This window comes from Syngnathoides biaculeatus, chromosome 23 (assembly GCF_019802595.1).
Source record: "Syngnathoides biaculeatus isolate LvHL_M chromosome 23, ASM1980259v1, whole genome shotgun sequence".
NCBI lineage: Eukaryota > Metazoa > Chordata > Actinopteri > Syngnathiformes > Syngnathidae > Syngnathoides > Syngnathoides biaculeatus.
Genome location: NC_084662.1, coordinates 18,080,816 through 18,107,621, shown reverse-complemented (window position 1 = coordinate 18,107,621; position 26,806 = coordinate 18,080,816). Strand labels below are relative to the sequence as shown.

Here is a 26,806-nt window from a genome sequence, read left to right as displayed (position 1 = left end):
GATGATCGGCCTTCTCGGGCGACATCAAATCACATGGTGGGCCAGATCTGGTCCCCGGGCCTTGAGTTTGACACGTGTGGTGTAGGTGGAAGGCTATTAAATCTGCACTTATTTGAAATGCTATAGAAAATAGATGGGTTTTGTGTATCTGAACATTTTGTTCTGACAGTTTTTTGTGTGTGTGACTTACCGCTAATAATGTACAATGCAGTTTTCATGTATGAAACCGGTTTCGTTCTTGACATTCTTTATTAATTACCCTCTTCCCCAACACGTATCCTCTCCAGAGCAACAGTATACACACAAGAAAAAAAAATGATTCTCATGTGACAACACAAAGCCAGTGCAGGAGGCCAACGGTCACCGATAAGCCTAAAAACTACATTCAGAGCTCATTGCTTTGCACAAAGTGTACAGAGGGAGGGTTATGGAATCATCAGTCTACTTTACTGATGCGTTTCCTTGACAAGACGTGAAAACGTTTTCTCTCAATGTCTCATGACTGAACACATTTCGTGCTTTGGATGACTCGTGAGCATTAAGTCGAACTAGTAGAAGGCAGCAGCAGTGGACACTGAAAAGGGCCCGCCCTTAGGGAGGCCAAAATCAGCGGTGGAAAAGAAATATTTACATCAATTGTGTACAAGATCATTTATAAATATGGGTATAAATTAGAAAAATAAAACAAAGCTAATGTAGTTTTCAATCAATGGTCTACTTCTACATACACATTTAATGGCAGTCTGATCATTAATTAACTGTATATTTGGTGAAAAATAAAAAGGCACCTCAATGAAGAAATGGAGCAATTGATAATTACCTACGAGTAATCTCACTAAAGTCCCGGTCACGACATAAATTATTAATAAAGTCAAAGTACCCACATTTAAAAGTGAACGGCGTCCGTTAGGATTTCTTTCATAAATTAAGCACTTCCAGGAGCCGATGAAAATAGCTTGAGGGCAATTTGTCCCAAATCGAGTTGGGACGGGCGTTCAATTGACCCGCTGATGGCCGACCGGCATGATTCCGTTAGAAAAAGTTCTAATCGTAAAAACCGCACGACGCACAAAACATTAGGGATCGTGTCCCATCTGGCGAAATTTCAGAAAGAACACAAAATGTACTAAACCAAGTCAATTTGGACCTGTGCAATACTTTTTGCACAACTTGCTGTTCTCTAACAAGAACTTAAATGGCAAAACTTACACCAGTCACAATAGAGAACAGTGACAATCGAGGCAAAAAGTATTAAACACTGAACAAAAGGCCATGCAAACATTCAGAGGTCAATTCCCACACGTGCCGTTTTAGCATTGACATTTTTTGGAACCCAACGTCCATTATTTGCTGTTTTGGTGCTCAGCCCGAAACACAAAATTGTGTTTCCACCATCTTGTGGGATCTTGTTGAGGAACTATGTTCAAATGATGTAAAGAGGTTGATTTGGGCAAAAAAATATGACATACCACCATCTTGTGTGTGTGTGTGTGTGTGGGGGGGGTCAATTACTTGCAGATGTCGGCTAATTGTGGCAGGACCAGCAAATAGCTTCACTATGGCGCGTTCATCCTGAAATTTTACTCCAAAGCCCGATATCCCACTTTTTTTTGATAACGGTTAAAGTTCAAAACTTGACTACTAATCAAAGGTCCCATTGTGCAGTTAACAAGTGTTTGAATCGTCAAGTAAAAAGAAGTCAGGCAAGGTCATTGGATGCTGCGAGGGCTGGGGGCGCAAATGTGAGCAGTTCCAATACACAAACACACCGTCTTGCCACAGTACCTGTCAAACACAAAGTATCTCGACGAGGTCCGGAAACGCTACACGTAGACAAGGTCTCGGGCCTGAGCCGGCGGGCCACCTGGGGCCTCCCGCTCGGGGCCCTCGGAGTCCGCCTCGTCCTCGTCGAGGCCCTCGTACTCGATGGGCTTGGGGCAGCTGTAGGGGTGCCCGTTGTCGTCGAAGAAGCGGCGGAAGGTGAACTCGTAGAAGGCGTGCTCGGGGTGCTTGCCGTTGCGGAACCAGCAGCCCGTGTCGCCGAGGTCGTCCTCGCCGTCCCCGTCGCCGCTCCACAGCTTCTCGGGGTCCACGGGGTCAAAGTTGGACGTGTCCGTGGAGTGGGCGATGCTCGGGACGTGCGGCGCAGCCTGCTGCCGCAAATCGTTGGAGAAGTCGATGGTCTTGAAGAAAGGGTGGGCTTTGATTTCGTCGGCACCGTTCCTGCCGAGGCGGTCCTCGGGGCCGCGGCACAGCTTCACAATGAGGTCAGAGGCCTCTGGGCTTAGTTTGGCTGGTGGGGGGATGTGCAAGGTACTCTTCCAGTTGATAACCTGTGGGGACACACACACACTCACCATTGAGGAAGCTATTCACTGCCGTAGAAGTATATATTTTTTATTGTCACTAAACGCAGTGTTCTATCGCTTCAAACGGGAGATCAGCACAGCTTTTGATTAGAAGATAACGATTAGAGCACAGGTGCCTAACTCAAATTTGCCCCGCCACTTGATTTTATGTGGCCTGCGAAGGCAAATCATGTGTCATCTTCCATGTTTCTTGCAAAAATCGGTACCAAAATTTCTAATTGTCACATATCATAAACGAAAACAAGATATTACAAGCCTTTTTTTGCTACCGAAAATGGACAATTGTTGAAAACCCAATTTCCCTCGATTTCTGATCCCAAAACAAGTTCATAAATTCCGTGTGTAAATAAGATGAGGTGGTTAAAATTTTTCGTGGCTTCACAGTCCTAATGGCTCTCTGAGGGAAACGGACTACAATTTAGCCCCTGACAAAAAACAACTTTGACACCCTTGGATTAGCGGGTGAATCGCAGCTAGTTGCATCGATCGTGAGAAAAAGAAAGGCTATACGCTGATAGTCGGACAGGTTTAGGCACCCCGCTCTTGAACAGCACACGTATAATGAGGATTTCGGAAAGTATGGTAACCAATCTTTCGGTTCCGTTGATCTCTGTCCTGGGAAACGATTTTTCGGTTCCCATTGATAATGCTCATGGGAACCGGTTTTTACATGTACTTCAGAATAAAGCCTTAGCAGGCATGAACATTTTGTCTTTTACGCTTAGCAACCGACATGTTTGACTAGCGTTTGAGTGACCCGGATATGAATAACTCGACCTTGCGGATGCGTAGCGCAGAAGCGGAAACCGGTGCTGTTTGTAAACCACGCTGACAAAGCTGGGCGTTTTAATCATTAAAAAATGAAGGGGTTCATGTAGGTTTGTTTTATACAGATTGTTGTATTTCGTTGAGAACTTGTTTTACATTACACACATGGGCGAATTTTATTAAAAGTAAGCCCTGAGATCTGGGAAACGGACTTTCGGTTCCGTGTTTTCTCAGGCTGGGTAACGACACGGTAACGGAACGATCGTTTCCGTGAAATGCTCATGCCTGTCTATGGTACAAAAAGAGAATCTGTCGCATCAATTAATAGAAACTGTCTGTCGGTGCCATGAGCAAAAAAAAAATGAGCGAATGGCGAATTCCATATTGAAATGCCACAGATGTTCAACTCTAGCCATAGCGTGAGTCAGCGTTGCTGATCTGTTTATTTGATATACATAGGTATTGCCATCAAAAGCCACATTTAAGTAGTTCTTTATATTGATATGGTCCACGTACCTTTAGTTGGGTCTCTAGCGGTGTGGTCGCTAAGAAGGGAGGCTGTCCGACCACCATCTCGTACAAAATCACGCCCACGCTCCACCAATCGCATAGTTGGGTGTACCCTACACAGCGGCACAGACGCTTGCCATTAAGCACATTATATGATTTATCAATGGATCTGATTTAAAAAAAAAAAAACAAAAAAAAAAAAAACCAATAATTTCCTTCCCTTTATTCTAAAACAGGACATTATTTCTAATTGACAGTCCAAAAAATACACAAACACAAAATATGACTCAGTTACTTGCTTGTTCCATAACATCCCTCGATCGAAAATGTTGATCATTGTTTTCCAAATGAAAAGCAGACATTTGCATGCATCTTGTTTCAATTAAACACAAATATAATCCGTCTGCTTTGTTTAACAATGAAACGATTAATCGCTTATCAAAAAAAAGTTGATAAAACAGGATAATCGATGAGATGTCAGTTAATTGATTTCTTGTTGCATGTTAAGGTGGGGGCCAGAAAATATCACTTCGCGTACCACAAATGGGCCGCACGCCGCCTTTTTGAGATCGCCTGATCTAAAACAAACAGCGCTCTACCTAAACACACCGATGGACTCGGTAATTTGTCACGCGCAGACATGCAGGCCGAGTCAAGCCGTCCCGTTGAGTCACAGCGTTGTACCTGTCCTGAGCAGAACTTCGGGTGCGATGTAGTTGGGGGTCCCCACCAGCGAGTGGGCCAAGCAGCGCTGGTGCTGTCTGGCCTTTCTCCTCTCCAGAGGCTTCAGACGGTCCGTGCAGCGGCAGTTGGCCGGATCCTCCCATTCCTTACTGAAGTCCATGCTGTCCTGCCTCACGTGGTCCCCTGCAATCCAGACACCATCATGGAATGAGTCCGGATGACTCAATTACTAAATAAAGCTCCTTTTGTGCTTTGGCGCCATCTTTTCCGTGTTGCATTACTTCTACCGTTAATGTGACCTATAAACAACCTGGACAAGTCAAGCGGAATAAAAAATACTTTGGAAATGGAAAATAAAAACAACTTTGGTAATGTGGTTGCACAAGGGAACACACCCGATGGTAGGTGACATCGATGGTGGAAATTATGTGATGAAACATATATTCTGGTCTCAATTTATTCCGTCACAAAAAGGTGGAGTTTGAACAAGGATGTGATGATTTCTGAATTTCCACTGAATGTAAGTACAAGTGTATTTTTAATCAGTTACAGGGTTTCGGGCCTATAAGCCATGACTTTTTTCACACGCTTTCAACCCTGCGGTTTATGCGGATGCGGCTAATTTGTACATTTTTCTAACGGCTCGACTCGAGCGGAATAAGAGTGAGACCGGTGGAATATATGTGCCGAGGAAGTGGCTTTTACCGCTCTGGCCGTTAGTGCTGAGCTAGCGTGTTACTGCCGTGTCTCAATGATTTTTACCGGTATGTTTTTTATTTTAACGGGCCCTGCAAACGTTAGAACGGCGCTAGCGTTAAGTGTTAAACTCTCTGTGTACGATCTTTCTTTGTAAATATCTCGTGTCTCAATGTGGATTTCAATATGGGCACTTGCAGCTATTACACAGCTGCGGTGTATGTATGTACCAAATGGTATTTCCTTAACAAATGTACTGCGTGAGGCTTATAACCAGATCCGCTCCGTAGGCTGGGAATTATGGTAAATAATATATAATATACTGTCAAGCAGTCTGCAGCAGTTGGTTGACGCAGTTCTTGTATTGATGTTATGACCCATGAGTGTCAGCTGTTAAACCATTGGGGGGGGGGGGTCCAAAGTATGGCCACGAGGCCACGTACAGCTTCCGACGTTCTTTCATCCAGATGAGAGTTATCGAAGGGCTCGTAAGAAGTGTTACATTTATCAAACTATTTTTTCCTTCAGTTGATGAATAAAATAATTTCTCTTTCAATATTTGGTAATTAATTTATGTAAATAATGACATCAAAATATTTGTAAAATGTACTATTTTTCTAAGCATCATTTCTTAATTTGTTAATTAATAATCAATTCAATCAAATTTAAAATAATGACAATGAACTATCAAAAGGATTTTACAAACATTTTTTACCATTTTTGAAGACGCTTACTTACCACTCTGGTAATACTTGGAGTCATGAGTCCAGCGGAATCCAGTGCAGAGGCCAAAGTCGGTGAGCTTAATGTGCCCGTCTCCGTCAATGAGGATGTTGTCCGGCTTGATGTCGCGGTGGATGAAGCCCATTTTGTGGACACTCTCCACGGCGCAAGTAAGCTCGGCGATGTAGAACTGAGCCAGCTCCTCCTTGAAGATTCCCAGTCGGATAAGAAGGCTCATCATGTCCCCTCCGGGGATGTACTCCATGACGAAGTATAGGTTGTCCCTGTCCTGGAAAGAATAGTAGAGCCGCACCACCCACTCGTTGTCGGCTTCGGCCAGGATGTCCCTCTCGGCCTTGACGTGAGCCACCTGGTTCCTGAGCAGCACGTCCTTCTTCCTGAGGGTCTTCATGGCATAAAGCGCTCCGGTGTCCTCTTTCCTGGCCAAGCACACCTCGCCAAAGGCCCCGATGCCAAGGATCTTGATTCGTTTGAACATACACTTGTCCATCTTGGCACGCTTTAGCCGGATGTAGTTGGACTCTTTCTGGCAGAGCATCATGCGCATCTGCTCCTGGGCGTCTGACGACAACCCCACCTGAGCAGCCAACACAGTCACGATTGAGCAAACAGCCATTACAACCACACATGAACACACATGCAGTCCTGGTTAGATTAGAAATGTAAATGTAAATGCAGAGACAAAATATGGTCAACTATACGGTGATCCCCTGCCACATTGCAGTTCATTGTAATTGTCTTTTATGTCAGCCTTACTGTAAACGTCAACTAGGAGTGACAACTTTAAGAACGCTTTTTTCTTCGTACTTGAAGGACTGTACCAGCCAGGGAGTTGACAGCAAGTGCTATGGAATACTTCAAATTAGTTTAAGTGTGCTTTAAGCAGTTTAAAATTGATCTATTGCGGGTGAATCTGCAATGTATTCCTGCGATTAACGGAGGGCTCACTGTATTTCGATCAAAAAATGCAAGGTCATGATAAATAAGGTGGAAGACATGAAGGGGCATGCGTTGGTCAGCCACCAGTGCAAACAAGTCTCAGTGAGGATGGTGTGCGTTTGTGTACGTGTACATCACATTCAGATACTTTTACCTCTCAGGTCAGCTGTTAGTGACAGCAGGGAGATAAAGGAAGAGAAAGAAGGGCCGAGAAAAAGAGAACAGCATGAAAAAGACTGCGCAGGAGGCACAACTGAGGTCAAAGACTGGAAAGTGTTGAGTAGCAGCAAAAGAGATGATTCATTTTCAACAAAATGGTTGTGCTTCGCGGTTTCACTTCTCACCCTCTGCATCTCACTCTCCAGCTGTTTCCTCCTCCGGATACGCTGCTGATGGTTTTTCAGGATGTTCTCCACATGTTGTTCCATAAAGAACTTAAAGGCCTGGGGGGAATACAAGGCCACGCGGCCCGACTCTCCCCTGCGCTCCTCATCCTTCTTGTTGCGACGCACGGGTACGGGCGATGTCGTAATCTGCTTCTTCTCCTTTTCGGTCGGCCCGTTGCTTTCTGGATTTTCTGCCACTTTCTCGAGCGGGCCGTTGTCCCCAAGAGCGCCCTCGTCTTCCGTGGGTTCCTCCCTGCTGGCGACGCGCTTACTGGCGCCTTGGTCATATGCCGGCGGAGACGGCGCAGTTTGTTGTTGGAGGAGGTGCTTGGGGTAAGGTGGAGGGGGGCCCTGGTAGCTGGGTACCTCTGCTACGACAGGAATCTGAGGAACGGAGGCTGGGGGCTCTGCGTAAGCAGGGGCAGCGGGAGTGGACTGTTGCATCCAGGGTGGGTGTGTGGGGGCAACGGCGGTGTGCAGTTCAGGTTTCTGGACTCTCATGCTTTTAACGGGCTGCAGGATGGGTGCTTGTGTAATGGCGGTGACCGTGGTGGCAGACGGCTGGGAGCTGGGAGGGTGCCCAGCTCTGCTGTTGAAGGAATTGGAGCGCACCAGCATGCCATGCTGCCATGATGGAGACAGGTCCTGGTTGCTACTACTTCCTGATGAAGACTGGGGCTGGTTGGGGGTGAGGGGGCCTTGAGACCACGAATGGGGAGGCCCTATGTTGTACATGTCGAGGTTGAGACTGTTTCGATTGGGAATCATCATGGATTGAGGAATATTGCCATTAATGTACAATGGAGGAGAAGAAGCGGGTCCCCCCGCCTGCATCTGCTGGTCAGTGGGACTGTGTCGGCTGCTCTGGTTGATCGGGTAGGGGGGAGGAGGCTGCCTGCTGCCCCCTGCCATGTAATCTGCCTGAGATGAGCCATTCTGAGTCCAGCCCGACGGGAAGTTGAACTTATTTCCTCCAGAGCTTTGCATGATGATAGGCTGGTGGCCCACCGGCACTGGGCTGAGCCCGCGCTGGTTCTGAGGTGACGCGGTTGGATAGTTGTCAGCCCAGGCCCCCTGAGGTACCGGAGAAATGCGAGACACAAGGTAATCCATGTTGCCGGAGTAGCGCTTGGTCGATGGGTTGCTGTCCCAGGAAGACGCCGGAGGCATCGACCCACGGTTCGGAGGAGGCGTGACGCTACGCACCTGAGGTGGTAAGGGAGGATTGACTCTCTGGCTGTTGCCAGGGTGTCCCTGTGGGAAAGCTGGAGGGGGCCCTGGACTGTCGGCGCAGAACATCATTGCGTGTCGAGGTGCCAGGGACTCTTTAGAGCCTTTCCAGCTGGGTGTCCTGAGTAGGGACTGCTGCATGTGAGTAGTGCCTGCAGACAACATGCGTACTGAAAATTAAACATTTAAGAAAGACAGAAACCCTCCCTGTTTTTAAAAATATTAGGGATCCTTGGTTTATGACGCTGATTGATTTATTGACACCCTCAAATATTCTAGCTTGGGTGGCAGGTCAGAACGGCAGATCAAACACGAACAATGTCAATTAAAAATTACATTCCCACAGAGACTCTTTACATCAAACATTTTTGAAGGCATGGATAGGTTAGTCCCACTTGATTGTTCACGCACCTGGGACTTTGAGGCATGTGGCGCTTGGACTGGCGACAACCATCTGTTCCCTCACAGAGTCCTGGTAGGTCACCTTTGCCATGTAGTCAACAGTCGTCCCCACACTGCGACCAGTAGCCTGCACACATTTGAGAAAGAACAAGTTTTTCGTGTGACAAGATGAATGAAGGTTATATACATACAACTACTTTAACATTTTCTTTTCGCCTGGATGACCAGCCACATCAATACACATCACTTGGACAATGTGTCCAACACAGGGACTGTATCGAGAATAAATGTATTTACAAAAACAATCATGTTGAGGGAGTAATGGTTTTATTTCACATGCACTACAGGCAAGTGATACACAAAATCACTGCAGCACAACAAAAGATGGACGTTTTTGTTACCTTAGTGTACTACAGCAGCAACAATGCAACCCCTCTGTTAAATTTGTTTGGAAGGTAAAACAATAACATTTGGGAATCAGTTTGACCTGGTCTGTCCAAAAGTGTTAACACTAACCCTAACCTTAATTGCAAAATAAAAGTACCATTGGGTTACACTTAACTGAAGGAAACGTGCAAAAACTATTTCAATAATTAATACTGGTATCGAGACCTCGTTTGATTTTAATATTGTCCACATCCTTAGAATTTCAGACTATCACCAGGAAACATCTGCATAGGGTAAATATCCCCATATTTCCGTAGTCTCCATGACAGCAGACTTTGCATTTAAATAATGAAAATAAGACATCTGATTTCACTTTAAAAAAATACTTCTGCTCATTTTCTGATGTTACAGACAAAATAAATAACTGAAAATAATTGTTTTTGCAATCTATCTCGTCAATTTAATACAATGTCCTGTTTTTGAATGGATGGAATTTTTTTATCGTCCGATTCATCAATGAATTCAAAGAAAAATTGACCGATGAATGAATTATTAAAATAGTGGCTAGTTGTAGCCCTCAACTGATGGCACGGGAACATAAGCTGAAGTTTCTCACCCTTGGTTAACTTTTTATGTCCCGACATCTCATTTGTGCACTAACTTCCTCTCTGACGCTAAATCATACTGGGCCTGAAGCTACTTCATCAAAAACAAGTGATAACTGACAACACATGATGTCGTCCCTATACTTGTCATTCCACTTTGCATTCTGGACATTTTTCAAACAGCTATCCCATGAAGAAGATGCACGTTGCAATGACGAATCACTGAGTTATGTACAGAATGACGACTTACGAAAATCCTTTTGTATTGAGTAAATACAAGCATGCTTCTCATACCTCTTCAAACCCAGCAAATGGAGCCTCCATTGACATGTGTTTGTTGAGTTCTGCTGATGTGCTGGGCTCATTGGCAAAAGGCATCAGGGACTCTCGGATCTCCTGCAAGGCCTTATGATGAGGGTTCTTGGGGTTAAAGCAACGCCCCTGTTGCCTGAGGTCCTCTGGGAGCATTTTCCCACCAATGTCCACCTTCGGTGGGTCGGAGGGCTTGGACAGATTACGCAAACTGTTCCGGATTTCCTGCAGCATGTGTTGGCTGTTGCCGCTATAGTTGCTGGCGGGGAACGTTTTGGGTCTCATCTGCCTGTAACCCTCTGGTTTCTCTCCTCTCTTCATGTGAAAGCATGTACGAAGACAACGAGGAGGATGAAAAGGATGTGACACAGGTCAAGGACGCAGCGAGGCTCTTGGAGGCCGGGTGGGGGTCTCCTTAAAGACCAATCTCACGTTTAGAAATTGCTGACATGAGTGCACTGTCGGTGATGAGGCATTCAGAGCATCTGTCAAGTGGTCCAACAGGTTGGACGAAGGGGATACAGAGAATCACGTCAACATCACTATTGGGATGAGCAATAAGATTTAATCGATGCGCCAAAGAAAATGTTGACTCGAGTTATTTGCAGTTTCTGTTGAGTTTACGATAAGTCGAAAAATATGTGACATAAAATTACCCTGTCTCAGCGTCGGTATCAAAGTTTCATGTGCGCTTGAGGTAGCATTAAAAGCGCGTTTAACAAATGTAAGAAACAGAGAGAGTCCTCGGTCGAACACGACGCTTGGGCAAAATACAATAAAAATTATGAAACTATTTAGACAAACGTGTAAAGAGTAGCCTATGCATCGCGGCCTATATACGCGTTGCTGCTAAGCTAACCTAACAACGGCTTCACGAACTAGTTAGCATGTTAGCTCGCAACAGCACCAATGCCAACAATTTGGCTTGACCAGCCCCTTTCAACAACTCACCAGCGTACCCAATTGCACCTTTCCCAGAGTGTTCTACTGTTGCCAACTTAAGATACTGTATCGGTAACGAGTAATGTGCTTTAGACAAAAGGTCCTTATTGTGACGAACTAGTTAGTAGCATGTAGTGTTGAATTCCTGGGATAGCTGATGACAAGTACGGAAAACAAGTTACACGAAGTGACAGCAAAACACTTCCGGCTATTGTAGAAATAAAAGGTATACAGCCGAATGAGACCTGGCCTACCAATTTAGCATATAATGTAATCAGTATTGATTGCAGGAAATGTAACATTGATATATTGTTTAAGAAGACATTTACTTTCCGTTTAATTGTAGTCCTTTCGTTGTGAAAACTTGTATTTTGAAGGTTCGATGGGAAATGGAATTGACAATGCTATAATAACGCTTCACAAAGTACCCGGATACGAGTTGTTTTCGCATATTTTGCCACTTTTTCCCCCATGGCTACACTTTCAAGAATATTTCAAAAGGTGTCAAAAGTAGTAACACTCATTACATAAGTTGAACTGCTGATATATGTGTAAAAATACTCCTTTTAGAGTACTGATTCAACTTTATTTTGGTCAAAATACAAAGTTCTGAAACGCACTTCTAAAAGTACAAACGTTATTTGCAACAATTGTTTTGATAATTTGGCAAAAGAGAAAAAAAACACTTTACAAAACTTTCCTCTTAATTAACATTTTTGTTCATTTGGAAAAAAAAACAAAACAAAAAAAGAATATCACCGGACCTGCTATCAATTCATATTCCCATTGCTTTGCTTACATTGGGGGGGCGTGATGCATTTTAGGCAGGCATATGCATTTTTATTAAAAATAGTTCTTGAAGCCAAAATTAAATTATATAAAGCCACGAATGGAGAAAATCTTTCTTCTCCAAATCTGTTTCACCATTGGAGTTTATGCTACCTGGTTTGTGTTTTGTTGCGGTTTTTTTTTTGTCCAGAAGATCTCAATCAATTAATATCCAAAATAATTGACCATACCTTTTTCTATTCCCATTTTTTTTTCACAGTCACAGCCCGGTGGATCAGCTGGTAAAGCGTTGGCCTCACAGTTCTGAGGACCTGGATTCGACCCCGGCCCCGCCTGTGTGGAGTTTGCATGTTCTCCAAGTGCCTGAGTGGGGTTTCTCAGGCCAGTCCGGTTTCCTCCCACATTCCAAAAACATGCAACATTAATTGGACACTCTAAATTGCCCCGAGGTGTGATTTTGAGTGCGGCTGTTTGTCCCCATGTGCCCTGCAATTGGCTGTCAACCAGTTCAGGGTGTACCCCGCCTCCTGCCCGTTGACAGCTGGGATAGACTCCAACACTCCCCGTGGCCCTCGTGAGGATAAGCGGCAAAAAGTGATGGATGTACAGTACCACAAAAAGTATTTGCCTCTTCTGATTTTTTTTTCCACAAACACTTTAAATTGTCAAACCAGTTTTAATATCATGCAAAGACAATCCAAGGAAACACAAAATGCAGATTTCAAATAAATCTGACAATAGAAATTGATGATTTGAAACTTTTGTGTGTGATAGATGTGCAAAAAAAAAAAAAAACTGAAAGGAGGAAATGAGCGAATACCTTTTCACAGCACTGCATGGAGTAGAAAGTAAGGATATCCTTTTTCGAATGTAGGAAGTAAAAAGTCCTGCAATTGGCAGGCAACCGGGTCAGGGTGCGCCTTCCCCCCTGTCTGAAGATAGCTGGGATAGGCTCCAGCACTCAAACGACCCTTGTGAGGATAAGTGGGTCGGATAATGGATGCATGGAAGTACAAATTCGCCAGAAAACAAGCACACACCTGAAAAATCTCCTTGTACAGCAACAAACTAGTTGTTACTTTCACTCACTATAACCTAAAAAAATACTGATGATTAAATTTTCTATTGGCCTAGCACTTGCCCGCTTCGGGGTCTGATATGATCCACCCTGTCTCTGCTGATTTTGGGCTGGTCGCTAGCCAATCGCAGACAAATACACTAGCTCATATATTTATTTATTTATTTCCAAAATTCACTTTTACAAAAAGAGATGGAATATTATGCTGGGAATGACAAGGGCTAAGACCTGAATAGCACATACTGTATTGTGATGCAACATCAAATCATTGTGGCAGGAAAATAACCTACACGTAATGTTTTCAAAGTGTCTAAACAGGGACTTGTCTGTTTACAAAAACAGCCTCTCCATCAGTGCCACACACGAGACAGAGTCCAAGTACATCCAAACTGTTTACGGACAGCATTTGGCTGGGCAGCATGTGAGTTGTTTCCAGACGACCTTTACTCGACTCGCCACTGATCCAGGCGCTAATGAGGGACTGGTTGCCTCCAGCGGGAGCCATTGCACTGCGGGATACCGTGCTATTGTTTCTACCACCTGGGAAAAACAAAACCAAACAAAAAACAGTATAGTTGTGAAAACTCAGCTAATAAGGCCTTTGCATTTTTCCGTTTACTGTTTATCAGACTCACCTTGCATGAAGGACGGCATATCTGAAGGCGAAGACGTCTCCCAGTGCAGCAGTGATCCGTCTTCTGAGCACGTGAACAGATGATCTGGGTTCGTAGGATGGAAGTGGACTTCCCACACTGCAGAAACAGAATTAAATTGTGGGTAAGTTCCCTGCGCCCCCGTCTCCATAGTATCTGTCATAAGTCCAAAACAAGACCTACTTTCAGCAGAGTGCGCCTCCATGAGCGAGAAAGGTGTGCTGTTTTGCCGCACATCCCAAACGCAGAGCATTCCATCCTGACCTCCTGTCGCCACAATGTGCTGCTGGTACGGATGTCTGTCCACACAGTGCAGGGGGACTCGACTGCCTGACCTGAAATTAAAATGTTGTATTAGTATCCCTTATTGGAGGACAACTGACGCTGCATTATGAACTCCTGGTATCTCACAGGGAAAGAATCTGGGACGGGGAGTTGCTCTGTTGCCTGAAATCCCATATTTTGAGTTGGCCGATGGAATTCACCGTCAAGATCTCGGTTGTTTTCAGGTAAGTCACCGCATGGATTGTGCTGCTGTCTGCATTCTCTGTAAAATGTACAGTCTTAGTGAGTCACTCCAAAGTTTGATCCAGTCTGAAGCTTAAAGCGGAAATCCAGTGCTTTGCATGACCATTTTATCCAATAGGTCATGTAATATGTACCCTTTTTGGACAATGTGATGTTAAATCCTCTCTCATTTAATAGTGTATTGAGAAGATTTTTTATCGACAATTACAAATTTTCAGGGGCGCTGCTATTTTCTGTCACATGACCTACATGCGCGGATGTAACGTGTACCATGCCGCAACAAAGGCTCAATTACATGGGACACTATTTATGCCCAGCGCTGATTTCTCGATTTATCCTCATCTGATGAAGAAATAGCAGTATCGGTTGATCGGGAAGACGGAGGAATACTTCCATAGAGATTGTAACCTGTGGCTGTAATTAATGTTGAATATTCGGATTGTTCTTCGGGCGGTGCGAGATCTGGCGGCGGGCCGCGAGCCGAGCTTTGGTGGCGGCGGAGGCCTTTAGTCTAGGTTCAGCGTCTGGGGCTAACGCCCCCTGGAAGCTCGGCTCGCGGCCCGCCGGCAGAGCTCACTCGACAAGACTCTGCGTCATTCCAGTCCGAAGAACCATCCGTGGCCTTTGTTTACGCACTTATGTCCCATGCGTAAGCCTCCAAGTAGTCAGACTCCCCATCATTCCGCTCGAAGAACCATCTGAATATTCAACATTAATTACAGCCACAGGTTACAATCTCTATGGAAGTATTCCTCCGTCTTCCCGATCAACCGATACTGCTATTTCTTCATCAGATGAGGATAAATCCGAGAAATCAGCGCTGGTCATAAACGGTGTCACATGTAATCGAGCCTTTGTTGCAGCACGGAACAAGTCTCATCTGCGCACGTAGGTCATGTGACTCGTGAAAATGGCAGTGCCCCTGAAAAATCGTAATTGCCGATGAAAATCTTCTCAAAACACTATTAAATGAGAGAGGATTTAACATCACATTGTCAAAATAGAGTACATGTTACATTACGTATTGGATACACTGTTCGTGCAAAGCACTGGATTTCCCCTTTAAATCTCTGGATAAAGAGCAAACCTATGACTCTGATGATTCCTCCCTGGTCAGCTCTGTAAACAACAATCCTGCCATCTTCCCCCACGGTAACAATCTCAGGGCTGCTGCACACCACACCAGTACAGGGGGCGTTGTCACAAGGGTAATGATGGGCTCTTGCCCACTGGTGTGAGACACAAACTTCCTGTAGTCAACAGAAAATGGATGTCACAACTACAGAGAGTAAACTGCGTTAGTGAAGACCTTTGATCTTTGATTGGTACCAGTACACCTGCGACCCTAGTGAGGATAGGCGGCTCAGAAAATGGATGGATGAAATACGTAACACAATCAACAGAACAAATTCAAGTCCAGCAGAAGTAAATAAATTTTTTTTTGTGCATGGAAAAAAAAAAAGATTATGAGCCAATTTGATATTCAAAATGAATATCACGGGAGGATTCAAAAATGGCCCACTGAGTTCATGTAGGTTTTACGTTGGTGACATTTTAACCCTGGAACCCATTATAATTTCCTTTTTCATTTTTTTTTCCTACTGGAGGAATGTATTGAAAATTTGAATAAATTGAGGGTCAACCAGCATCTGGAATGAATTATGTTTGACTGTACCATCCTTGACCATATGCCAAAATCAAGTAGCAGATGTAATAATATTTTTAGGCTCTTAAGAAAGGATTCTGGATGATGTACCTGATTGTTTTGGTTATAGTGGAATATGGTAACACTGCCGGTTGATGATGATGTGATGACTTTGTCTTGGTCCAGAAACTGTAGGGAGATGATATTAGCCCATATTAAAACATTTACATACTGCAATACTGTAAAATAACATTTGAAATCAGACATGATTCAAGACTTATCCAGTTTATCCAGATAAGATTAAAAGATCATGATAAAGGATATACCAATATTACGTTTCTCGGGAAGGAGTATGAATACACATACATTTGAGTCCTCGCCGATTACCAGGTACCAATAATGTCATCACGGGTTGAAGTTGTGATAAAAACACGTTTTATTTCAACCAAAGATGGCCAACGTTTTACTCAACTGGAACCCTTTTGAGGATAACATGTCGTTACTGACATTATTACACTCTTCATGTTTCTGTCAAAGTGCTGCAATGCATATCAGTTAAATTAAAAAAAAAAAAAAAAACAGTGCATTTCTGCTGCTGTGACAATCCAATTTCATGGGATAAAGAATCCATTGATCGATAAATCGAAAACTAAAAAAATATTACTAAGAAAATGATAATTTGTAGCAGGATGCTTTAATTAAAACTGTGCACAATCACACTGTCATGGTATGGAATTTATTTTATTTTGTAATACAATAGGTAAAATAAAACAATTTGTTTCACTCAGCCAGAGCTGCGAGGAATGCTAAGTTATCAATGTCCTTTCATCAGGATTCCTGTCATACAGCGTGTGTGTTTTTTTGTTTGCACATTAAGGAGTCCTATTAAGTTCGGTTTTAATTTAAATTTTTGGAACGGTGAACTAAACTTTGAACTAGTTTGCATAGAAAATGAACTTTCCGCACATTGCTGCTACTGATGCCCAATCACGCTACATCGAGCCAGAATGGAAACTGTGGATACGGGCTTATTAACGTCCAGGTGAATGAGCATCTTACTTGAAGATCGAGAACATCTCCTTCGTGCTTGTGTTCACATAGCAACTGTGGGTCTCCATCCAATCCCTCTTCCAAAGAGGAAATTCCATGACTTCCGATAGACCAAAAGGACACTGTGTTAACCTGTAAGAGAGTTGTGATTTTAAATTAAAGAAGGAATATAATGTGACAGACACGCCAAACCTCAGTCTTGACTCCAATGCGGTAGTTCTTACCAGTTTTAAACATTATGTCTTCACTAGCTGAGCTCACAATCAAGTTCTCTTTCAAAATCCAAATAATCACAGATCCAACATGATCACTCCAGCTCTACACGCCTGCCCAGAAAATGCTCTGATCTGACGCTGGTCTGTTCTTGATCTCAAACACCAAACTCCAGATGTTGTGTGACAGAACCTTCAGTACTAGTCAGCCATCCACAACTCTCGTCCTACATGTATACATACAGTAATAACAGTGGTGGATTGTATAATGGAGTACAAACAATTAAATACTGATTAAAAGAGTTAACTTTACTTGACAATTTATTTTTTGATTAATATTTTTACTTTACTTTCTACATTTGAAAACTGGTATCTAACCGTTTTTTTTTTTAAATCCTTACTTTGTCAAAATAGTGTATTTTTTTCAACCTCCAGCGACAACACCAAAATAGTTTATTTTTCCAACCTCCACAGATGACACCACAAATAGTGTTAAAGTCAAAAGTAACTGAACTTCTGATTGAGATCTTTAAATGAAAGGACAAATGGGAGCATTCATGACAATGTCGCAACAGAGTCATAGAAGCAAGATATTATTTGAAAGGAATTGTCCCAATTTATATTGTATTTACTGTCCGTTTTACTTTTTCAAGTACAGTAATCTCTCTTGACGTCTGTACTTCTACATGAGTACACTGGACTTTAGCCAACTTTGTTTAGTAGCATGTCTGTGTTATATAGATGATAGACATAGATTTCAATCTGTGCCAGCTATTGTTGATCGGTCTCGCGTCTCTTCCATGACGCTAAATAAATTTAAGATAATTTATTATTTTTTTTACCTTAAATAACAGGGCTCAAATTTGATGAATTCTTCTTTCAAATGAAGCATTTCAGGATAAATGCGCTGAGTGACTTTCATACGAATAAGCACGTTATCGCCACACAGCCCTGATACTCACAAAACGCAACTCATAACACACAATCGCATTAAACGCACTGGGCGGTCTTCGTAGTTTGCATGAAAAATCCCTCCAATACTTTGACATGAACGACTAACCTCGTTATCCCAAGAGCCTGTCGCGAAGATTTCCGGCTGCTCCAGAGACGAAAGCGACACCGGCCTCCATCTTACTTTGCTGATTTTCTGTGACACGTATTTCGCATTTACGCTATCCATTATCGCACAATCTTTGTTTAGATTTTATTTTATCCCCCCAAAATAATCACCTAGAAAACACGTTTATTAAAGCTAGCGTTAGCTTTCAATGCTAAACACGGCGCTTGCCCTGCTCCAACACTACGGGAGGTCCAGTGGGACAAACTTCATTCCAGGAGAAGTAGCGCCCACCCGATAAGTGCAGTACGCCTAGCGGTCACAGTCGTCACTACAACTGCAAATCTCCTAATCCAACGAGTGAGCGATGTGCAAATCACCCCGTAGAACATTTTTGTATATTGTAACAAATACTCGGGAAATTATACCACCCTGCAGCAGACTGCGTCAAAGACGAGCCGACCCGTTGTAAGCTTCACCGTGGATGTCTGGTGACGTATCCGCTGCTCCGTCCGCTTTGCAGGTTGCCAGCTTCCTCGGCAAAACACTCGGCGCAGGCGCGGCACTGACGGCTGCTGTCTACTTGCTCCGCAAAGTCTGCCTGATAATGGCGTGGAAATCCGGAGGCTCCAGCCACGCGGAGCTCGTCAACAACCTGCGCAGTAAGTCCGCATGCTCAGGACGGCAACAGCGAGGTGCGGCCAGGGTCTCGTGGAACCGCTGCAGTTTGGAAGGTTGAGCTCACGAGTGGGGGCTAGCTGGCTGCTAAAGCTAATTGGCATGTTGCGGTTCCCTCCCTCCACGAACCAGGCTCGTGCCGCCTTGCATGCGCACGCGTCTGTGGTCAGAGGGCACCGAGACGCAACAAGTGGCCGTTCGAGGTCACCGAGCGTTCAAGTTGAAGCGTTGTTCGTCAGGTTAGCTTTAGCTTGTTAGCTTTATGTGCGTCACTTTGGGGACATTTGGGGAGGCAGTGACAGGAGAAGCCAGGCAGGAAGGCATTGTGCCCACATTCACTGATGCTATCAATGTAGCATCCACTTGACTCCTGCCTGAATGACACCCACAGCTGAAAGCCAACATGAGCCTCTCCATTGGGGACGACATTAAAAAAAAGTCTAGTTTGCTCACAGAGGCAGTTTTATACGACACTATAATTAAGACTGTTTTCCGACCCCTGTATAAGGGAGCTATTTTTCAATTTTGAAACTCGGTCCACTACTAAAGAAAAATGACACAAGTACCATGTATACACTGAATTGTCTCGTTACTCACAAATTTACTTGTCCGTGTATGTTTACTTTAACTACATGTTTACTTGAATCATGCGCTACTATGCTGTGGATCAGGAACAGAAATTTGGGCCGTTACAATCTGTTAATTCAAATAAAACCCTCCAAACTCCAACAGTTCATACATCTGATGAAAAGTTTCAGTGGTTTTGAAAACGAATTTTTAAAACCAATGTATACCTTAAAACCTGGAACATCTGTTGTCACATGCCCAAGGGCAATGTGGTACACTGGTTAAGTGAACTTACCACCAAATGCAAGCGCCTTTATTTTTCTATTGTCACTACACAAACATTTGTATTTTCTATCACATTTTCTTCACTATCCTGGGAAAACTGGACCCGACTCCTTTCTCCATGGGATCCAAACTTTATATGATTAGCGATGCACCGAAATGTGATTCGTTGGCCAAAAATGAAAATGAGGGACCCAAGACCTTAAAACGGAAAAACAAAGAAATTAAAATGCCAGTTATTAGTCAAATTGCATGTATGTCTATGACTGCAGAGCTGACACCCTTTTAAAATTCACTTGCAGAACAATATTTCTGAATTTCCATAATTTTGAAATTACGTCAAGAACATAAGTGGGGCAGTTATTGTGGTATATTTGGATACAAATCTGCATGTCAGGACTAGTCACAGGCTTATTCGCTGCCATGGAAGCAATAATTTTCAACTTATTTTGCATTAAAGCGGACGTGAAGCAACATTTAGCCTCAGGGATTCGGCATCGTATTAGTCGCGTTAGCTACCTATGCGTAGTTCGTAAGGAGCAGGGGTACCGCAAATTTGCATTCGACAAACATTCCCCGTTGAGAACAGGAAACCAGGGAAGTTTGGCGACTGCTGAATGTGAAGGTGGTGTTGATTATTATGATTTCCCAATATGGTCTACACAATCGTGTTCTCGCTCTGGATTTTGATTGCATCTTCAAAATATCCTGTTTTGGACCGTGACTCAATAAAAACTGACGCGTGATCCAAGAGAACGATTTTAAAATGTTGCCCACTCAGCCATGGGAACGGTCCATTTCAAATGAATCGTGTGCGAGAGCATGCATACCATGTGTGAGACCCGCTTTGACGGTCAGTGTAATGAGAGCAGTGCCGGCTGTCGCTGGATTTCCTACCATTTGACACCAACTGTGTGCAACCTGTTAGGAGAGCTTATGCTCAAGATACTTGCATATCTTTTTGAGGACATTTTCATGAGAAAATTATATAAATATATACATACAATTATTATATCATATATTTATATATAAATATATACATACATACAATCCATTATTCTATATTTAACATGCATTCAGTATTGTTCTCCTTATTTTTAATATTTGTAGTTGTAAAATACATTGAACTATTGTGATAGCTTGTTAATGAATTGTAAAAAAAACGCAAAAGGCATGGATATCTATCAAGTTAAAAGAAAAAAAACGTTTTTAAAAATTAGATTTAAAAATATACTTTTGTGAAAATCAATTTCTATGCTCATTTATATTTTTAAAAATTATATCCCATCTCGGCATGGTGGGTCAGCTGATAAAGCGTTGGCCTCACAGTTCTGAGGACAAGGGTTCGATCCCGGCGCGACCTGTGTGGAATTTGCATGTTCTCCCTGTGCCTGCGTGCGTTTTCTCCGGGCACTCCAGTTTTCCCCCACATTCCCAAAACATGCAACATTAATTAGACACTCTAAAAGGTTTGTCTCGATGTGCCCTGCGATTGGTTGGCAACCAGTTCAGGGTGTATCCCGCCTCCTGCCTGTTGAAAGCCAGGATAGGCTCCCTGCCACCCCCATAGGATAAACGGTAAAGAAAATGGATGGATGGTTATATCCCATCCATGATTGACTTGTCTTACAAAAAAACATCAGATGTGCCCCTTCAGCACACGTTTGCTCATCGTTGCTTTTTTAGCTAAGTGTAATTGACCTCTCGCAGCTTGTTCATGTTCACTAAATTGCTTTTTCTCACTGTATATTTAATTGAACTGCTTCATACTATTAATCAGTTTTTTTAAAATGTGGGGTTAATGTATTGCCATTTTGTGTCCACAGAAAATGGTATCATTAAGTCTGAAAAGGTATATGAAGTAATGCTGGCCACCGACCGCGCTCATTTCTCAAGGTGTAACCCTTACATGGACTCGCCGCAGTCAATAGGTATGTCAGACAAAATGTAGACGTCATCTGCCGTTTGAATCGGTAACAAATACACTAACCAAATCCATGCTTCTCTTTCAACAAAAAGGCTTCCAAGCAACTATCAGCGCCCCGCATATGGTATGAGCTCACTCAGGCAGCAGTGTCTGCACTCGGCACTCTGTCAGACAATCACAACTACAACTCAAACATGTCTATTGTCAACATAATCATCTCTTCTGGGATAACATAAATCGTAACCAGCTATTTATGTACATAATATTAATTTCTTGTGTATGTGTCCTAACTGATGAAATAAGACAAGGGAACATATCCAGAACTTGTAATGAATAATGAGCCATGTGGAAATTTGGTTAAATATTGCATCCTGGAATATGCAATGAGAAATAATTCATAATGTAACCATTGATCTCAGCTTGATCTCAGCTGCCTTTAAGCAAGCATCTTGTTTGCAAAGTCCATTAGAATCGATACATTTCTGCATACTTGATTAAGGTAATTTGGTCAAATACCCATCTCTAGTCTCAACTATGGTTACATAATGAAAATTCTATAGACAATTGCACTCATTTGTTTCTCCATGTGACCAATCAGCACGCATATGCCCTGGAGCTTCTACACGACCAGCTATACGAGGGCGCCAAAGCACTAGATGTGGGCTCGGGCAGTGGAATCCTGTCTGTTTGTTTCGCACGAATGGTGAGCCAGACGTGATTTGTAAATTTTCTCTTTACTAGCAATGTGTTTCAGCGCCGTCTTATTATTGTGTGACGATATGAGTAGTATCCCTTTCTATCCTTTAACAGGTAGGGCCTGAAGGGAAAGTTATAGGCATTGACCACATCAAGGAGCTTGTTGACGACTCTATAAACAATGTGAAGAAAGACGACCCCAGTTTGATTACGTCAGGAAGAGTTACGCTAAAAGGCAAGTTATTTGTCAGAATTTTCGGGGGATTTATATGCATACAGGAATTCCCAGCAAGCTAAGTATCGTTGTAAGTAGTTGTAAAAAAAAAAAAAAAAAAAAAAAAAACAACAACAACAAAAAACATACATGTGTGTCAGTGTTCTTCTACTCGTCATCTTGTTGTTGTGTGGTAAATAATTTTTGATTATTTTGTACCACAAGTGAGTCTCGCTTAACCTTTGACCTGTGTGCTATTCACAACTGAAAGTACTGGTGTGAAACTCAAGGCTCAGGGGCCAAAAGTCATTTTTTGTGGCCTGTGAAAGTAAATGACAGTTTCTGCAAAAATCTGTACCAAAATTTCAAACTTTCATATGGAACAAGAAATTATATTCCTGCATTATTGCAAGCATTTTCTGTTTCCAAAACTGTTTTTATAGTAATGTTAACAATAGTTGGACAATTATCCTTAATTTCTGGTTTCAAAACAAGCTAACCAACAATTTGTTGTGTATATGTAATACTTTTATGAGGCGAGTAAGCAATGATATTGTTTAACAGTTTTAATGACGCTGTCCAATGTGACAAAAATTTGTGATCTCTGACCTAGATCAAGAATGTGGCTTGAGTCAATTTGTTGTTGACGTCATTTGTATTCAAGCCGCAGTATCACACTTATTTCACTAGGGTGCACCGCTGCCATTTATTAAAACCAATATCCATCCATCCATCCATCCATACATTTTCTTTGCCTCTTAACCTCACGAGGGTCACAGGGAGTGCTGGAGCCTATCCCAACTGTCAACACGCAGCGAAACCAATATATAGGAGTAATTAAAGTTCAGTACTATTCATATAAACTAAGATTTTAATCAATGCATGCATAAATAATATAAAATTATACATGAAAATATTATCAAGCATGGTTGATCACTATTATTATCATGTTAAATATGAATGTGGACAAAGTCATAGTGTGTACAGCACATAAGTCGAAGACCTGATTTTTTTTTTAGGTCAACTTAGGGCATCCGGGTTATACGTGAAAGTATATTATATATGAGAAATTGTGGTACATTGCATATTATTTTGTTCATATAAATGAACTGAGAAGACAAAAGAGGTTGCTTATGTGCCATGCGTCTTTTTTAGTTGGCGATGGAAGACTTGGATACACAGAGGAGGCACCCTACGACGCCATCCATGTTGGAGCAGCAGCATCAACTGTCCCCCAAGCTGTGAGTCTGAGTGGGAAGTTTTGCCGACAGATGAACCTACGAGGTCCAAAACAATCCTTTCAGGCTCTGGATGCTGGTTGACGGATTGATCTTTACTTCCAAACATTTTCCTAAAGGTTGCAAGGCGCCTGTGATAGAACGCCGTCCACACTTCTTTTTCTATTGATGGACCACTAAACGTGTTCACTCATAACCACAGTATTCTGAATAACTTACTTTTATTGGATTTATTTCGTACAGAATAAGAAAAAATCTGAATCATCTTTACAGGCCAATTATGTAAACAACACACGCAGAATTTGTCTCCAGTAGTTGGAGCCGCCCTAGTACGATACATACATGTTGTGTACGGAAAACAGTACAATTAACAGGGAACTTTTTTTTTTTTTTTAACAACTTGAAGTTGTGCAAAGGATGTAGAGACTTTTAGCATTTAGAACAATTAGAATGCCCCTAAGAGCAGTAGTCCAGTGTAATGACCCTTGTGCCAAAGGTATCAAGACTTCAAAGAGTGTATGCAGTTTAAAGTGACTGTGTGATAGTCTGTCATATATATATATAATACTAACCGGCCCAGCAGCAACACGTCTTATCCTTCAAGGTTTTAGCGTCAAAGCAGTGTGCACATCCCACGTGCGACGGCACAGCTGCTCTGGAACGTATTTTCATATTTTCATTGTGTTGTATTTTCCAAATACATTTCTATGACATACACAACTCTCAGGATAATTATGTTGATTTCCAGACATCCTCAGACTTCATCGAGTCAACCCTGTCCCGTGTCTGGACAGCAGAATGTACTTTAAAAAAAAAATGTGCATGAACTGGAGACCTTTGTCCAGATGCTTCTTTTTATAGCAACTTTATTTAGGCTTATTTTGAATTTTTACTTATTTGTGTCCCTCAAGGATAGGGTAAGCAAACTTTCACACTTTTGAGTTTAATAGCTAGTTCCTGTTTTTATTTATTTTTTTTGTCCAATGTGTGACTTGACCTCATATCCACAGACTTCACAGCCCGAGTCTTTACAGGCTACCGCTGCTTTTTGGAACAAGTAGTAAAAAAAAAGTCAGAGAAGTAGGACTTCCACAGAGTTGAAGATCTAGGTCGGGCCCTATACATGCATTCGTGTCTTGGTCTTTTTACACGCATGGCTTGCGCGCTGTTAGTTCTCCCATGTTGGACTTCTGACATACCCGTGTGCATACCAGGCGAATATTCTCTGCGCAGTCACCCATGAGGCATGACTCACTGAAGTCTCGGGGAGGCAGTATAATTGGGAAGTGGCGTTTGCCTGACATGATTGCCAAAGAAATCCAATTCCAAAATATATCACCGCTTTAAATGTAAAATTAAACCCTGGAGCGGATCCAAAGGTAAGACTATTGAGATGTGAATCACCGCTTGTCTCGCAAGCTACTTTGGAGGAGCACGTTTTTGTATTCTGTACAATAAATCCAAATGAATCCAAATATTGTGCTAATGAGTGAGCGCATGTTCTGAAGGGTGTCAATAGGAAAGTGAGTGGGCCAGTTGTTGATCAGCATTGGCCAGGATTTCATGGCCAAGGATGACAAAATATAAACAAATGACATTTCGAAGTCTGACACATCATTGCTTAATTGTTCAGGAGAATATGCTCACTGATGTCTTGTTTTTAGTTTCCGGTAAAGTTATTTCATCCAGTAAAAGACTTTCCGACGATGTTAATAATCCACTCTGTGTACCTCGTGTTTCACAGCTACTGGACCAATTGAAACCCGGCGGTCGTCTCATTCTGCCCGTGGGGCCGGCAGGGGGGAACCAGATGTTGGAGCAATATGACAAGATGGAGGATGGCAGCACCAAAAAGAAGCCCCTGATGGGCGTGATATATGTGCCTTTAACAGACAAAGACAAGCAGTGGTCCAGGTGGAAGTGACTTCCTTCTCCTCCCCCCCCCTCTCATCCTTCCACCCTCTCCTTCTCACAGTGCAAAAGGTGAAATGGGCGTGGCTTGGAGCAGGCAACGCATCACAAGAGGCTACATTTTGCTGCTTGTTGACATATTTTGCTTCTTCCATACCATGCCAAGTAGCTTGCACGTTTCCTTCATCGTTTTTTTTTTTTTTTTAATCACCGCAATCACACATTGGTGCGTGACTCAACCTCGCGAGACTAACAAAACTTGAAAAAGCAACAACACTGTGAAAGCTTGTTTTTGGGGTTTGAGGAGTATGACTACATGAATAATAATCTGGAACGTTGCAACTATCTTTTTTTTTTTTTTAAATCTTCTCGGTGAAATCCAGAAAACACTGCTGAGTCAGATTGTGTGTATGTATATATTTTTTATTTGTGACTTTTACTGTTATTTTTTTTTGCCTTTTCTAACATCCACAACTTCTGTTTCCTGCAGGGATGAACTCTGAACAGGAAGACAGTCCATAATCCATCTTTTTAATTTCAAACCTGGACCGAAACAGACTTGGGGGTGGGGTGGGGGGGTCAAGCAGTCCTTACATTGTGCTCCAAAACCCTAACAAAAACTTTTAATTTCAGTTAATTTATTAAACTCATTTGGACTGAAGCGTTTCACTGAACTGTGAGGATAAAGTTGTACCCTTTTCGATTTGCTGAATTTACTTCTGTTGTGGTTTCCTTATTTTGAATGCAGTCAGCCATATATACATAGTATTACATTTCTGCAGAACAGAAGAATGCTGGAATTTATTTATGAAAGCCTGAGCTTTTTAGGTGTTTCACATAGCTGCAGTGTGTGTCATCTAACTTTCAATTTCTCTGCTAATAGATGCGCTTAAGGCACTCCCACCCCTCACTTATTGCAGTATTAGCAACACATGCTGATGTAATCCACATATCCTGTTTGATGTACAGCACTCAAAATAATATTACAGCCTATGGCAATGCTTCGTATCCAAAGAATGGAGCATTAAAACCAACTCGTGCACGTGCAAAGATGTGCTTTCCAGAAACATGAAAAGCAGGCACCTCTGGTGACTTTCACAGTCACTGCCTTGCCAAAACAAGCTGTCATAAAGCAAATGAATGTCTTGTCTTGGGGGAGAGAAAAAAAGGAATCTTTAAACATATATTTTGAGTGAACTGAATAATTATATTTGTCTGTCACAAATCCTGCAATGGCAAATGACTATAATAAAGAATTGCATATGTTTTGTCTTTGGATTTTTGTTTTGTGTCCAGGCTGCAATGTT

At 42.6% G+C, this 26,806-nt stretch overlaps 3 protein-coding genes across 6 annotated transcripts; 1 reads left to right on the top strand and 2 right to left on the bottom strand.

Moving 5' to 3' along the window:
• Positions 1-230: 230 nt before the first annotated feature.
• On the bottom strand, positions 231-11,214 carry lats1 (large tumor suppressor kinase 1). Its single transcript, XM_061812464.1, has 8 exons — positions 10,984-11,214; positions 10,015-10,517; positions 8,738-8,855; positions 7,055-8,478; positions 5,766-6,348; positions 4,332-4,514; positions 3,654-3,760; positions 231-2,333 (listed from the first exon to the last, which is right to left on the bottom strand). The coding sequence occupies exons 2-8, from the start codon at positions 10,351-10,353 to the stop codon at positions 1,824-1,826; spliced, it is 3,264 nt and encodes a 1,087-aa protein (XP_061668448.1). The 5' UTR covers positions 10,354-10,517; positions 10,984-11,214; the 3' UTR covers positions 231-1,823.
• Positions 11,215-12,981: 1,767 nt separating this feature from the next.
• Positions 12,982-18,121, bottom strand: nup43 (nucleoporin 43). Its single transcript, XM_061811594.1, has 8 exons — positions 17,990-18,121; positions 16,727-16,849; positions 15,779-15,856; positions 15,110-15,272; positions 13,906-14,041; positions 13,678-13,829; positions 13,477-13,593; positions 12,982-13,381 (listed from the first exon to the last, which is right to left on the bottom strand). The coding sequence occupies exons 1-8, from the start codon at positions 18,107-18,109 to the stop codon at positions 13,152-13,154; spliced, it is 1,119 nt and encodes a 372-aa protein (XP_061667578.1). The 5' UTR covers positions 18,110-18,121; the 3' UTR covers positions 12,982-13,151.
• Positions 18,122-18,225: 104 nt separating this feature from the next.
• pcmt (protein-L-isoaspartate (D-aspartate) O-methyltransferase) lies at positions 18,226-26,767 on the top strand. 4 transcript variants are annotated; one of them, XM_061811596.1, is made up of 9 exons: positions 18,226-18,346; positions 18,510-18,648; positions 21,340-21,444; positions 21,533-21,564; positions 22,039-22,143; positions 22,251-22,371; positions 23,506-23,591; positions 25,333-25,502; positions 25,990-26,767. In XM_061811596.1, the coding sequence occupies exons 2-9, from the start codon at positions 18,594-18,596 to the stop codon at positions 26,000-26,002; spliced, it is 687 nt and encodes a 228-aa protein (XP_061667580.1). In that variant the 5' UTR covers positions 18,226-18,346; positions 18,510-18,593; the 3' UTR covers positions 26,003-26,767. The 4 variants fall into 4 exon arrangements, 2 of the variants coding, with proteins under 2 accessions (XP_061667580.1, XP_061667579.1); XM_061811595.1 differs by lacking the exon at positions 18,226-18,346 and having other exon boundaries at positions 18,422-18,648; XR_009793761.1 differs by lacking the exon at positions 18,226-18,346 and having other exon boundaries at positions 18,423-18,648; positions 25,333-25,571.
• Positions 26,768-26,806: the final 39 nt, after the last annotated feature.

What these genes read in the sequence shown, in the direction of transcription:
- lats1 (XM_061812464.1), bottom strand. Translation starts at nt 10,353, where the DNA reads ATGAAGAGAGGAGAGAAACCAGAGGGTTACAGGCAGATGAGACCCAAA. An exon ending in CATTTGCTGGGTTTGAAGAG is followed by an intron (nt 8,856 to 10,014) that starts GTATGAGAAGCA and finishes AAATGTGTGCAG; the next exon opens with GCTACTGGTCGCAGTGTGGG. An exon ending in CGAAGTTCTGCTCAGGACAG is followed by an intron (nt 3,761 to 4,331) that starts GTACAACGCTGT and finishes GCCGCTGTGTAG; the next exon opens with GGTACACCCAACTATGCGAT.
- nup43 (XM_061811594.1), bottom strand. Translation starts at nt 18,109, where the DNA reads ATGGATAGCGTAAATGCGAAATACGTGTCACAGAAAATCAGCAAAGTA. An exon ending in CCGTCCCAGATTCTTTCCCT is followed by an intron (nt 13,830 to 13,905) that starts GTGAGATACCAG and finishes TTTTAATTTCAG; the next exon opens with GTCAGGCAGTCGAGTCCCCC. An exon ending in GGAGGCGCACTCTGCTGAAA is followed by an intron (nt 13,594 to 13,677) that starts GTAGGTCTTGTT and finishes CTGTTTCTGCAG; the next exon opens with TGTGGGAAGTCCACTTCCAT.
- pcmt (XM_061811595.1), top strand. Translation starts at nt 18,471, where the DNA reads ATGTCTGGTGACGTATCCGCTGCTCCGTCCGCTTTGCAGGTTGCCAGC. An exon ending in GGACTCGCCGCAGTCAATAG is followed by an intron (nt 21,445 to 21,532) that starts GTATGTCAGACA and finishes TTCAACAAAAAG; the next exon opens with GCTTCCAAGCAACTATCAGC. An exon ending in CTGTTTGTTTCGCACGAATG is followed by an intron (nt 22,144 to 22,250) that starts GTGAGCCAGACG and finishes ATCCTTTAACAG; the next exon opens with GTAGGGCCTGAAGGGAAAGT.